Source organism: Saccostrea cucullata, unplaced genomic scaffold (genome assembly GCF_032062105.1).
Source record: "Saccostrea cucullata isolate Sc308-1 unplaced genomic scaffold, CSIRO_AGI_Scuc_v1 ctg9276, whole genome shotgun sequence".
Classification (NCBI taxonomy): Eukaryota; Metazoa; Mollusca; class Bivalvia; order Ostreida; family Ostreidae; genus Saccostrea; species Saccostrea cuccullata.
The window spans coordinates 288-14843 of NW_026924477.1; the positions used below are offsets into that span (position 1 = coordinate 288).

The window sequence follows — 14556 nt, forward strand, 5'->3', positions numbered from 1 at the left end:
AATATATCGTTATATCGGTTCTTCATTTTGCAAGAAGTGGGTCGGCTGGTAGGTGACAGCAGAGAGCGTTGATAATCTTCCACAGCGTATTTTTTATTCCTTAGCTGTAAAATGTAAAAAAAAAAATATCATTATTTTGGAAATATAATATACATTAAGCTAGTTATTGCATACACTTCATTATAAAACAAGTTGAGGAAGAAATAATATATACCTTAGTTTCAATATTCCCATATACGCATACAATTTCACGGACTAGTCCCAATACATTCGCGGCATTGATTTCTTCATTGGCACTATGTTCTTGTTTCCCTTAAAAATTAATAGAATGATATGCACAATTTTATTTTATTTTTCACTTTGTTGTAGCATAAAGTACAAAATCTGAGTAAATTCTTCAAAAATACCGTTTCTGTGTGATTTATGCAGAGATGAAGTGAAACTATAAACGTAAATACATTTGGCGATGTATTCTTTTTACACTTGCTAATTATACAACTAAATGTCTTAAACATATATACATTAATTAAAACCTTAAGAAATGTGTTAAATCAAATCTACGCTAACTTGTTTAAAAATCAATTTCCGAAAATTTGATTTATATAAAGGATTTAAATATCATATATCTTTTTGAAAAATTGATTTATAAAGGATATAACTTACGATTAAATGTACTGCTCTTTCTTGGTTTTTGAAAAACTTCCAGAATGTTGTTGACAAATTTTTTCACGATGTCTAGCATTCCAATTTTTGCAGCTGATGCCACTGTTTCAGCCCTCACTGCTGAAATACTAGTGTTCAGGATTGCCATAAAGATGGTCAACATGAACATTATAACACTTAAAACGTAAACTGAATAAAAGAATTGGGCTGATAATGGTGCTGCAACAATCAGGGGGTCAAGCTTATTTTTACCGATGAAGGTGTTGGCTAGACTTCCACAAGTCTGATAAATTGATTTGTAGCTTTCTAATTTTGAGCCAAAGAGAAGATAGGCGTAAAGAACAAAAGAAAAAAATAAAATCAACAAGAGTGCACCAAAAGCCAATAAATCCTTTCCCACATTTGAAATCACCGAGATTACTTCAGTGAATCGTTTGTTGTATCCGAGAATTTTCAGAATCTGTAATGTAGATATGAACAGAAGAGTTGCAAAAAGGACGTTGAATGCATTATCCCACATCACGATATGTCCATAGTTAATGAACCGATTGGCACCTGTCAATTTATCGTCATAAAACATATCCATTGCCGTATTCGTGTATTTCATCCGTAATATAAACGCAACAAGACAAGAATAAGCAAGGAATGTACAAAGACAGTCCACAAAATTCCATGGTTCTTTGATAAAACGTATACAGTCAATTTCCCTACACTGCAATATTATCTTGAAAAGCATGAAAATGTAATAGAAGAGGAAAACCACATAGCACATCACGATAGTGAAGCCGAGAGATGATAAATTTAATACAGGTTTAAATGCTTGAGTGTCAGTCCATGTAAAAGCACTGCCTACTTCAGAAAACTCCACTAAGTACATGGAATATGTAAAAAGATTGACATTTGGATTGTATATCGTAAACTCAACAAATATTGCACGTGTCTTTCTATCAATCCAGTTATTGTCCAAAAGTTCCTTGAGTAATAAGTGGGCATTCACTTTGTCTTTCACAAATTTAAGAATATACCCCCCTCCACTGTAAGTTTTATATTCTCCCATCCTGGACATCCCCCAGATTTCAACGGCGTCCGTGTACTTCCAGGCCTCGGCAGTGTAGAACCTACTTTTGTAAAGTTCGCTTCCACAAATGGTGTCATTGTACGGTTTCCATCGTAGACAATATGAATTTTTGTCTTCCTCGGTTTCTGAGTAACTGTCCACGCAAGGGTAAGACCACGGTAAATAGGAATAGGGACATGTGCCTACAAATAACAAGTACAGGTTCATTATGAAGATTAATTGATTGATTTTATATTGTTTAACGTCCCTCTCGAGAATTTTCACTCATGTGGAGACACTATCACTTGCCGGTGGAGAGCTGCAAATTTTGTCCTATACTCGGCACTCAGGGCCATTGAGCAAGGAGGGATCCTTTTCATGCCTGCACCTACTGCGACATGGGACCACGGTCTCATCCGAAGGACCGGTCTCCACGTCCCACAGTGGGATTCGAACCCGCGATGTAAGGACCAACTCGTTACTTCGTGACTCTATAGCAGACGCTCTAACCAATGCGTCACACAGGCGCATCAATTATGAAGAAGCTAAAATCTAAAGAAAAGTTTACTGGTTGGTATGGTGTTACAGTATTTACGGCATATTGTGACTGTCTTGTTGGGGTGTTCTATCTTGTCTTTCCATCATACCAAATATTATGTCGGATAAGTTTGAATTTAAACTCACGAGGTCAAAAACAAAGTCTTTAAACAGGCAATGCTCAAGTTAAATAAATAATCTCTCATTCAAAATTATCATCGATGCTTATTATTTTTTTAATTTAGGTTAAGGACAAAAGACCCTCTGCTTTAAATTTCACAGTTTTTCAAACTTCCCAACATTGATTTTCATCAACAGCTGTAGAAGCAGCTTCAAATGGAAAATAGAAGATGTTTGAAGCGATGGTAAGTTTTTAAGAAATGGATTTTATGTCAGAATATGATATGAAGAAGACGTGGTTGTAAGGAGAAAATACAGCTGTGAGGAGGAGTTTTCTAAATATTTCTTCATTTGAAAAAAATTTAATACTAATAAATATATTTTATTTGGTACTTGAAACATTAAACCATTTCTCAAATGGTCTTGAAAAGATACAACTTATTCGATTGATAAGGCTTTTCAAATTGGATAAAATGAGGGTTTTTCTACGGAAAAATGGAAATCTGGAAAACATGGCAAAAGAAATAGAAAGTACTGTTGCCATCATGTGTTAGATTCCATCGAATAGACTACTTAGAGGTATCAATTAGGAAATTCTGTTAATGGAAACTATGGTAGAATTAAGAATTTGAACTTTCAAAGTTATCCCTCTTATCAGAGGGACGGAACCCCATAAGGTCAATGAATAAAGTTAAAAGTATATTAGTAAAATGTTTATTTGGAAAGTTATAGTAACAAGTAATTGTAAACCTGTCAAATACAAACAACAAATCTCTTTTCATTCAAAAGTTTTTACAATATTAATACTTTTAAAAATTAAGTCAGCCTCAAGGTCAAGAGGTCAAAAATAATAGTACCTATGAAAACGTCTTGTCACAGGTAATGCACATGTGAAATATGAAAGGTATGGAGATAACGAACAGTATTGAATATCAAAAGTCCATAAAACAATACAAAACAGGAGCAAAGCAGACACGGACCTCCAAAACATCAGCGGTAGGATCAGGTGCAATGGAGGAGTGAGCATCCTCTGCCAACCGGTCACACCTGCCGTGTTCTAAAAGCCCTATTTTTATTCTAAAGTTATGGGATAAAATGATTGTAACAGACAGCTGGGCAAACTGACGGACGGACAGATTAGTGAGATTTTATCCCACCCACTACGAAAGCCCAGAAGGCTCATTCGAGATTCGAGGGTGGAAATACAATACGAGATTCGAAGTTCGAGTTTCGACATTCAAGATTCAGATTAACCAATCAAAAGCGGGTTCAACATTTGATTATCCCCTTTGTTATGATTTTACTATCAAGAAATCATTCAATATATTTATTTATTTTATTTATAAATGAGTCATTTGATTAAATTACAATGCAAGAAAGAGTGTTATATATATTAGAAGGAAACTAAAATAATCATTGGACTTTTGATCTGCAAGATATACTTCAATTTATATTATAGCTTCTAAATATTAGATAGAATACATATATCAGAAATATATATATCTTTGTATTGTGTACTTTGTTTATGGGGTTGAAGACATATAAATAAAGTTATAAATAAGTGTCAAGTGTCTAAATTTAACAATAATCCTACCCCTACCCACCCACATGCCCATTTTTCCAAAAAAAAACAACACTGTAAATGTTACTTTGTAAAACTTGAAAGGCGGCGTAGTATTGATAAACAAAAATCGCGTTCGTTTTCCTGATGGAGGAAATACATAAAAATTAAGTATTTAATTACTTATCTTCATTCAAGGCTTTGGTTTCTTGAATAAATTAAAAATTATATATACAATACAGGTTGGCAAAATGAATTAAAATAAATGCGGCATTTATTTTATCTTACATCAAATAGTAGATGAGTCTAAATTAGATGCAGAACTATACCGTTATGGTTTTATATTTTAGTCTCTGACCATAGCGTTATGGCCAAAGACTAAAATATACTCTTGAAACCTTAAAACACTACAGTTCGATTCAGCAGTCAAGTCTCACTGATCAAATATACCCTTTATAATGTATATATCTTGAATTTTTGTAGAAACGATTTATTTTTCGAACTTATTATAATCAAATAAAAAGCTGATCTGATAAAAAAAAATTAATTTTTACGATAAGCTATCAAATTTATATACGTATTTCACTATGGTGTTTAAAAAATTATATATGTATTTTTCAAAATTTTCAAATTTTATTTTTTATGTTTAAAAATAACATGCATTATCATTTAGCAAATGACCCCAATATACCACAACGTGGCAAGATATTGCAAAATTTCTCCGAAACAATTTTGATAAAAATACAAATTGATACCCTAAATGCACTGAAAAAATTTGTAATCAAGTATAACAAATATTTTAGAGGTTTGTATGCCTTTTAACCTAAAGTATAATCCAAATATGAAGGAAAAAATATAACATGTTTGGTAAATCAACTATTACATAACTATGGTAAAAAGTATTCAAAAGTAAAAAAAATATTCATTGAATTTTATATAGTCATACACGTAAAAATAAAAAGCAATTATAGTTTTCCAAATTTAGAAAAAACAAGCCTTGAAACATATAAATGACAAAATATAAAATTTCTTTGGTTGGCAAATTAAGGTTTTTATTAAAAGCCTAATTAAACTCTGTGTAAGATCCTATCTTTTAAAAAAAGCACTTGTCAAATGATCAATTTTTAAACGGTGTGCTAATTATCTTTTAGTTCATAGTAAGATCTAATGTAAACAGGTGTTCTTTTGAAAAAATCAGATTAGATTCTTGAAAAGAGCGTTCCTATGGAAATAACCAGTAAAAATATAAAGAACTGAAAAAATACTTTCCTTGGAAAAAAATTCTTCCCAAAAATGATTTATTTATTAACAGAAAAATATTTTTGACTAATTCAATGCAAGCGCAAATGCTAAAAATTTACACAGGGTAAAAATATTGATATAAAGGTACAATGTAATCCAAATATATTCCCTTGTAACCATAGCAACAGTGTTGTTTTGTCATCAAATTTTATCAATATATGATATTGAACTTCATAGATAATTATATTCGAAATACAATGTTCTTGATTCAGCAATAATCTTAATGAGCGAAAAAAAATGCACTGGTACTTTGTTTCCATGGTAACAGATACCCAAAGTTGCAAGGTCCTAAGGATATATTTGGCAATTTTATGTTTTTCCTCCATATATACTGGTCACATGGTTACATTTTGTGTTCATGGCAAAAAAAGTTATTTATAGAATTATATATGCTTTTACTTTATATGTAAGGTCAAAATTTTATTTTTTTTTAAGCCGTTGATTGAATACATAAAACATTTTTTTTGCATTAGCATTTTATGTATTCCAAAAGACCCTTTTGATATTAGATATATCTAAACATTTCTTGAACAGTAAAAACATGAGAACTAGTTTTTATTAAGCCACAGTCAAGATTTAAAGTGGCTTAAAATGATTTTTTAAACCCGCTGTTTGCAATTGAGACACATAGCAACAAAATTTTGTTTGATATTTGTTTCTGGTGCTTGAAGTTTCCAAAATCGGTGACCATGCGTCGCAACGAAGTTTAAGTGGTTACAGAGAATGGCTATTAATATATTTAACGATTTCTTGAAAGTAAAAACATAACAAAGGGGCGTAATCAAATGTTAAACCCGCTTTTGACTGGTTAGTTTGGATCTTGAATTTCGAAACTCGTATTTCGAAACTTGAATCTCAAATGAGCCTTCTGGGCTTTTGTACACCCACCCACGCCCCGCTTTTGCAAAAAGCGCGGACAATAAATATTCTATTAACTCTTGCATTCATCTTTTGATACTGGTATTTCAGTGTTCTACGTAGCATTTTAAAGGGGGAGGGGATCGTGTGAAGTTCGAAATATACTTGAAATACTTTTTACCTGTTTTCATGCGAACCTGGCGGAGACGTGCTGGCCCAACCCGAATACTGGCCATATCTTTGAACCATTGACGATCCAAAACTGTCAATGATTTACCTGCATAACTGGCATTCGGGTAATACGTTGGAATAAACGTGTCATTCATCCAGCTAATGAAATCCTTTCTACCTTTTAACTAATAGATGTAAAATATTGCTAAGACTATAACATTAGGACGACAAATGTAGAATATCAAAATATAACAAAAACTTATCAAATAAAAAATCGAAATCATGTTAAGTTTATTTGATTTAGAATTAAATGAAAACAAAACATAGAGAAAATACAATTATAAAACATTGAAAAAACTTACTGAAGAGAAGCCGTGACTTCCTAAAAGCAAATGATTATCAAGGTTTTGCTTCATGCTCAAAGAACGCTGATCACGCTGGGTGAAGCTGATTCCATAGATTGCAAGAATGTATAGGATGAACATGACCAGACTGGTCAGCGCTGATCTAGCTTGAGTTTCCTCGCGACATTTCTTTCTCAATTCGTTGATTTCCTCCTTGGAAAATGCATCACATTTTGGTAAAACTTTGTTTGCTAAGTCTGAAAAAACATGGTAAGAATTTTCAAACATGCAAAATAGCTTAAACGTTTATTTAGCTATTCATGGTCACATCCTTACGTTTATTAAAGTATTTATTTGATCTTTCAAATTTAAATTAATCAAGATCACATTAAACGATGTGGGTTATCTTAGTAAAATTATGTATTCATGGTTTAATCTTACATTTAAAAAAAAAACCATGTTCGTCTACACATTAACCTACCTGAAAAGTTTGTTCTCTGTGATAGATTGGTATTCATCGACGTCAATCGCAATTTTTCTACATTAACTTTGGGGAGCTCTTCCATCATCAAACTTTTAAAAACAGTCGAACAAATAATGGCGAAAAATAGAACCTTTATCGGATCGAAAACTATGAATGATTCCAAAAATGAGAAAACAAGTGATGAAAGCCACTCATTTGATTTTGATTTGTCCCACTCCATACTGTAAAGGATGAGGAAAAAACTAGATGAAAGGATAGCCAAAACAACACTGACCCATGCTACATAAAACACCCAACGTGGCAAAGTGCCTTTACTTAGAGTGAACACATCACCATCAAGATTTGAAAATGATTTGTATGTTTTATCACTGGGTTGTTTTTTTGAATTGGCGATCTTATGTGCAGCAGATTTAGAGTTTCTAGTATTTCGAAATACAAAGGCAGCAAAAGTAACAGGGGGAGTTGAGATAAGCATTCCGATACATGATACATAGACTGTACCGAATGACAATCGAAATATTCCGGAATTCACTTCGTCAACATTTTGATTTTCATCGGACGATCGAAAGAACATGGCATTTGATATCATAGTAAGACAGAGTAGTGCCACTAAGCATGAAAGCCTTTGAACACGTGTGAATTTTCCTAGCTGGGGACGATAAAGCAGAGAAAGCCATAAATGATACACAGGCATTTGGGCTTGAGCTTCCACGGAAATACGATCATTATAGGAAAGGTTGTCTGGCGTTGATACTGGAATTATTCGATCCAGCGTACAGTCTTCATCATCAATACCCAACCATTTGTTGCAATGGAATGTATATCTAAAACCAAAATAGGATGCATATAGTTATTTTGTTAGCGTTAAGAGTTTTTTTTCTAAAGAAAGAATACACATAGCTTTGGTAAATTCTTTATGATATAGACAGTCAAACAGTCAAAAGAAAACGGATAAAAATGACAGTAAGGCACAGTCATCAGAAGAAATTTAAGTATATATGAAAATTCAACAGTTCTCAACATATTCCATATGAAATTTATAAACATATGAAGAATATTTAGCATGTAAGACTTCCTTATCATAAAAATAATAAAACTATGGAAGCTGAACATACCTTTCTCTCTGTTCTAAGTTTTCAATAATGATCTTGCTTAAAAACCAACTTTTGAAACCAGGTGGACCAGAATTATCATGCCATATCCGAATGTATCTTAAATCTCCTAGGGGTTCATTGGTTCCAAAGAAGTACATGTTGACACTTGATGTCGAAAATCCCTATCAAAAGGTTTTTATGAAATTATTCATACTCCGTATTGAGGACGCAAAAGTTCATTTAAGCATTGATGCTACTAGTATAAAAAATGTAAAATTGCTGCATTTAATGATTATACGCCCGGATCGATAGGTCAAGGGCGCATAGTGTTTTTTTCCTGTTTGACTGTTTGTCTGTTTGTCTGCAATCTTTAACCTAGCCATAACTTTTGAACCGTTATAGATAGAGACTTCATATTTAGTATACATACTCCACTAATAATGTTCTTTTAAATGGCACCAAGGTCACTGACTTTGTGACCTTCACTGTTAACTACAAGCTAAAAATAACTTTTTCGAACCTTTGCCATAACTTTTGAATCATAAGAAGTAGAGACTTCATATTTGGTATGTATACTTCACTAATTAAGCTTTTTTAAATGGCCTCAAGGTCAATGACCTTGTGACCTTCACTGTCAAAAATAGCCCTTTTGAACCTTTGCCATAACTTCTGATCAATTAGAGATAGAGTTTATATTTAGTATGCATACTCCACTAATTAAGTATTTTCAAATGACACCAATGTTACATTGATTGTGACCCATATGCTTCAAATAGCTTTTTGAACTTTGTTGCCACCGGGCGCATACAGTTTCACAAACAGATCTTGTCATGATAATAATTTTGGAAATGAAGTCGGGTTTCAAGTTATTCATAAATATGCCTCATACAGTGATAATTTTCAGAAAGGATTTATGAGCTTTATACATTAATTGTACTTGAAACATTTTAAATGAAGCGCAGTTTTCTGAAACGCCCTAATTTTCTTATTGGCAGAGACATTTTATAAAAACGATTAACAAATCAGTGTTCTAGGTATGCTTACTTTAAGAATGACTATCTCTGCAAGGAAAATAGAAAAACCATTTGGCGCATTATTCATTGTAAAACCATTAAAATAAAATCCACACCTCTTGAAATCCGTCATTTAGAAAACGAATTCCTGAATCATCATCATCACCAGTGAGTATGAAATATACATTAGATTTAGTACCCGCTCCTCTCCGGAATCCAGTGTATACACTTATCAAATAGAAGTACGTATGCGTTGTAATGTGGTCACAGAGAAAGGATACCTTACTCTGCAAAATAATGTGAAAATACTCATTTAATTGTCACAAACTAACTAATAAAGTATTTGTATGTTTTCATTTCCCTGATCGATATATTTTTTCTATGATGTCTTGAATACAATTTCTATTCTTGCAAAAATGAAGCAAATAATGATATACAATACTTTTTTACCCTGCTTCGGTCCTTTTTGTCCTGTCTTCGAAGCACAATAAGCAGTATTATATAAATAACAAAGACTACAACCAGTGCGCCATACACTGTAGCATTGGAAGCGTCAAATTTACCCCAAACTGTCAGAAAATTAATCGCATTAGCTGGTACATAAAAGGAGGTTGAAAAGGTGTCTCCAATACATCGACAGACCGTGTTGTTCAAATCACTCATTGGCAAAACCTGAAAAATAAAATTAACATATCATCCAGAAACAATGCCCCTGGTCCTTAGTCAATACATTTCCTTACACTTAATTCTGAATATAACACAAACTTCATTTGAATAAATCTAATGAACATAAAAATGTTTCATGAAAACGATGGAACAAGTAAATATTCAATTTTGGTGATTGGTCATTTTAGAATTACATTGATGTAGCACTACATAACAAGCTCTGAATATGATTCGTTTTTAAAGGGAGACATGTGTCAGACAAGTAAGTTGATGTTTCAAGGCTCCATATACTTGCATACTTGTGGTTTTTCGATACTTAGAGTGTTGACATATTTTAGCATTATTATTCTTTGGTTTTTTTTAATATTACAAGTTGAAAGATTACGAACCTCATGATAAAAAAATACGAAAATATCTATATCTGTATTTACTGTAAACCCATAAATCTTTGAAAATGTTACAGTGGTTTAAACATCCTGAAATCTTTATTATTTTTTTTAAAAGTCTCCAAACAAGTATTTTGTAAGACCTCTATTATAGACTTTGTAACGATATATATTTTCTGTAAAGGGATATTGTTAAATGTACCACATACCAAAACGAATATCTTCAATATTTTAATATTTGAGAAAAGTTAGCAAGAAATTAACTGAATAGTTCTTGGGAATAGCTACATTTGCGTTTAAAAAGAAAACAGCTATGAGGCAAACCAGCAAGGAATTTTAAAAGGCGTTAAAAATTTTCGACGTAATCATATTTCTAACCAAAAAATCCTTATATATATATATATATATATATATATATATATATATATATATATATATATATATATATATATATATATATATATATATATATATATATATATAATAAACAATTTTCATATTTAACCTCACACCCTTCCATCGTCCACAAGTTCTTTCCGTTTTCCCAGGTTCGACATCCCGTAGTTGTGAATATCAGGCTAAAGTTTGCTTCAACTGGAACAAAATCCGCAGCGTTAACAATCAAGGTCGCGTTCTCTGGTGGCCTGATAGTTGTTTGAGAATAGGTGGCTCGTCTTTTTCTTGATCCAGAGAAGTCATCTGGGACAGGGGCTAAAAGTCATTGTGTTTTTCAATGAACCAAATTAAAACACTTAATTTTTGGTTAATACCAATCTTATATTAAAGGCAATGTCATTATTGCACATGCCTTGTTTTTGCATCTTTTTGTTTTTAACATTCGATAACAATACCCAAAACTCTTACTTTATCCATAATTCGAACCCTATTTATTTGTTCTCTCAAACTTTATCTTTATTTTTGGCTTGAAAAAAGAGTCAGGTTGAAAGCAACTTAACTATGATACGCGTCATATTTAGAATATGTTCACCTGCCACCCCAAAAAAAAAAACTACTGAAATTTACCCTTCTCTAGATTGTCATATTTACAAATATTCTCTTCTACAACAGTTGAACTTTTTACCTGTAAGGGGTTTTATGCCTAGATAACAAAGCCCTTTTCCACATATATCTCCTGGAAGAAACACTTTAAATCCATATCTTGTCCAATCTCTTACACCCAGCACCTTCTTGTAATCAAAGAAACTAGATGTTGGAAAAGCAGATGAACTAAAATAAAACGAATATGATGGAACCTTCTGATGGCCCAAGAAGTCAAATCCATCAGGTTTTATGTAAATAAGTGCAGCATCTCCACTATTTATTAGTTCAAAAGAAAAATAAATCATCTGTTCTGGATAGTGTGGATTGATGAGAGGAATATATCTCTTAAATTCCAGGTTTCCTTTATTCGGAATATTGGAGTCCACAGATATGTTTTGCGGAATATCTATAACCGGAACTGAAGATATTGCCTTGGATGCGTTTTCTCCATAAATATAGGGGTTTCGTAAGTAGTTGGACACCTAAATTAATATAATGTCAAAATCAGTAATTCTTTTTGTTACCTTTACTTTCCTTTAAACTATTTTTGATTCACTTCTACTATTCCAGATATACGCTGATATTATTCTCATAATAATAAATTGTTGATATTAAATTTTTCGCATAAATGAAATAATATTAGATTAAATATCAGAAATTACTGCAAATTCAAGGTAGGATGTGTGGTTGATTGAGCCATTCACTTCACGTACACCTCCAAAAAACTCATCTCTGGCATTTTCAAGATCGTTGACGTGGATTTTCCTGATCATTATTTCCAGTACATGATTAGCATTCCAGAAAAGCCGTTCACCCAAAACAATAGTTTTGTGCATGACATTTAAAAATATGGTCTGAATTTGTTTTATAATTGGGATACATTTTCTTGCCTGAAATATATGTAAAATAACTTATTTTTTTCCTTCCAATACAATATATAAAGTAAATCAAAACAAACAAAATATATTTCTTTCATTTCATATTGTAGCTGTCAAATAAGATTAATAAGGTAGAAGTAATCAAAATTTACATTTGTAATATTTCTATATGAAATTGATTATAAAGCATTATTTTTCTCTACCCTTGCAGGAAAGAGAACTTTATTTAATGCTGGACAGACAATTTTGGGAAGGTTACTAATAAGCTTATTTGTAAATATAATTAATTGCATACCGTTTCTCTCTGCTGAAGTTGAAGCTCTCGCTCGTGTGCTTTTATTTGATAAATAAAATCAACTTGTCTATTAATGCTTTGGTAGTCAGAAGTTATGTTCCCTTGATTTTGTTTTAATAGGCCGGTTTCTTGGAGGAAGAACTTGATGTGCAACATGATTTCCGCTTTTATATCGTCTTCAGAAATTTCAACATCCAAGTTCTGAAGCTTCCTTGGTAGCATTTTGTTCAAGACATTGTCCAGTACACGATGATAAACTATCATGAACATTTTGAAATTATTAACATTATAGAGAATAATGAGTTGCCATTAAATATGCTTAGAAATGATTATATGAACATGAAATTATTCTCTTGTTATCTTTTTTAAATTGATCAACCCATTTATGGATTTAAAATCATTTTGTGTATTTAGCCTTTAGTGGCACTAGGCATTATTGAAAATGGTCTAATCAGAAATACGTAAGATAACTCATTTCAAGTGTCTAAAAAATAGAGAAATTAAACATTTATACGTATATACTAGTAGCAAAAAATTAACTTGAAAAATTTGTAAGACTTTAAACATGTAAAACATGTGAGCAAAACATTTTTATTATTGGAGGTCTTTAAACTCTGAACAGTCTACAGCCTTGCCATTAGCAATGTCTGTTAACATTTCAACTGCACTCGGAGATAGAGGAGTTCTCCTGCTGCCATATTCCAAACAATCAATAACAGTGTCCACAATGTCTACCGTTATGTTCTGTTTAAAATGGATTCATTCATATAAGTTTATTAACATTTAACTTAAAATTTTGAAATGTACAGATAATAACACTGCTTATTATATGAATTATCTCTCATTTAATAAAAGAAATTAATGTTATCAGAGAGAAATTACAGTAAAACTTGATACAACTACAAACCACTCCTTTCAAAGACAAATACGGTTCAAAGCGAGTCAAAGCATCCAAGGTGCTGAAGATCTGCTGTATGTCTGTTAATTTGAATCTGTCGATGAAATGTGCACAGCCAGGGGTAACAATGCCTTTGACCAGCTGAAGAAGCTTCACGGTTTTCTGTTTTTGAAAAAAAAATGCTTGTCACGAATTGTAAAGGTAATCAACAGTTTGAAGATCATGTATTTTATGTTATTACAGTCTACCTGTATATAAACAAGAAACACAGGTCCCCCTCCGGATGTGTCGATATTAATGGACTCTGTATCACCGTTTACCTCTTCTTCAGATGTTGTTTTGTCAACCTTTAAAAAAATAATAAAGAAACATAAACTTTGAATTTGTTATTCTTTCCTGCGAAAACTCCTCTCCATAAAGTTTTACGCACATTTTCAATGTATATTTGGTAAGTAAGCAGTCATGAAATCAAGTACGTACAAACGGAAATTGTTTGAAACCGGCTGCAACAGCTCCTAAAAAACTCAAGGTTTGAATGTCATTTCCTGACAGCTTGTAGTTGTTGAACTTTGAATCAAAGTTTTGAAACGAGGACTCAATTGTGGAAACATCTTCTAAATCTTTTGGTTGAGATATCATAGGCGGGATGACCTATATAATTTAGACATTACACGTCATATATGTATAACTTCTTGCAAAATAAAGAATGCTTTGTTTATTAGAAAAAAATCAGTCAAAATAGAGAAATTCTGAGTTTTATTGATCTGAACAAAAACATTTTGATATATAACAGACAAAATTAAATTAACAAGGACAATACTGTAATATTTGAAGAATGTAGTGCATAATCTCCATAGATGTCGAAAATCCGAACTCGGACAGTAACTGTGTATTTGAAAACTGGATCTCCCGGCTGTACAGGGACATCTAATATGCTACTCTCGCCTTAAATAAAGATTACAATAGATACTTCTGCGCGAATAAACAACAATAAGGTGACCAGGTAAGCTATGAATCAGGTTCTTTAGAAGGTTTTAGAATAAACAGAGCACCATTACAACTGGGGCTCGTTTCTCAAAAAGTCGTAGATTTGGGCCTAAGTTAGTCCGACTAAAAAAGTTACGCCAAAATTTAGACGGGTCTAAATCGCATTTCAGAAAGCGGCGTAAGACTGGGCATAGGACTAAG

General features: G+C 32.2%; 1 protein-coding gene across 1 annotated transcript; it reads right to left on the reverse strand.

Annotated features, from left to right (window-relative positions):
• Nucleotides 1–643: 643 nt before the first annotated feature.
• On the reverse strand, nucleotides 644–14313 carry LOC134266522 (polycystin-1-like protein 3; the record flags this gene model as incomplete). The annotated part of the gene is given in 16 exon segments (XM_062748745.1): nucleotides 644–1923; nucleotides 6280–6454; nucleotides 6632–6870; nucleotides 7095–7921; nucleotides 8213–8373; nucleotides 9321–9491; nucleotides 9655–9876; nucleotides 10762–10955; nucleotides 11323–11779; nucleotides 11960–12187; nucleotides 12471–12727; nucleotides 13106–13214; nucleotides 13378–13530; nucleotides 13617–13715; nucleotides 13849–13979; nucleotides 14164–14313. Coding segments are annotated over 16 exon segments (4853 nt in total), but the record flags the coding sequence as incomplete, so codon positions are not given.
• Nucleotides 14314–14556: the final 243 nt, after the last annotated feature.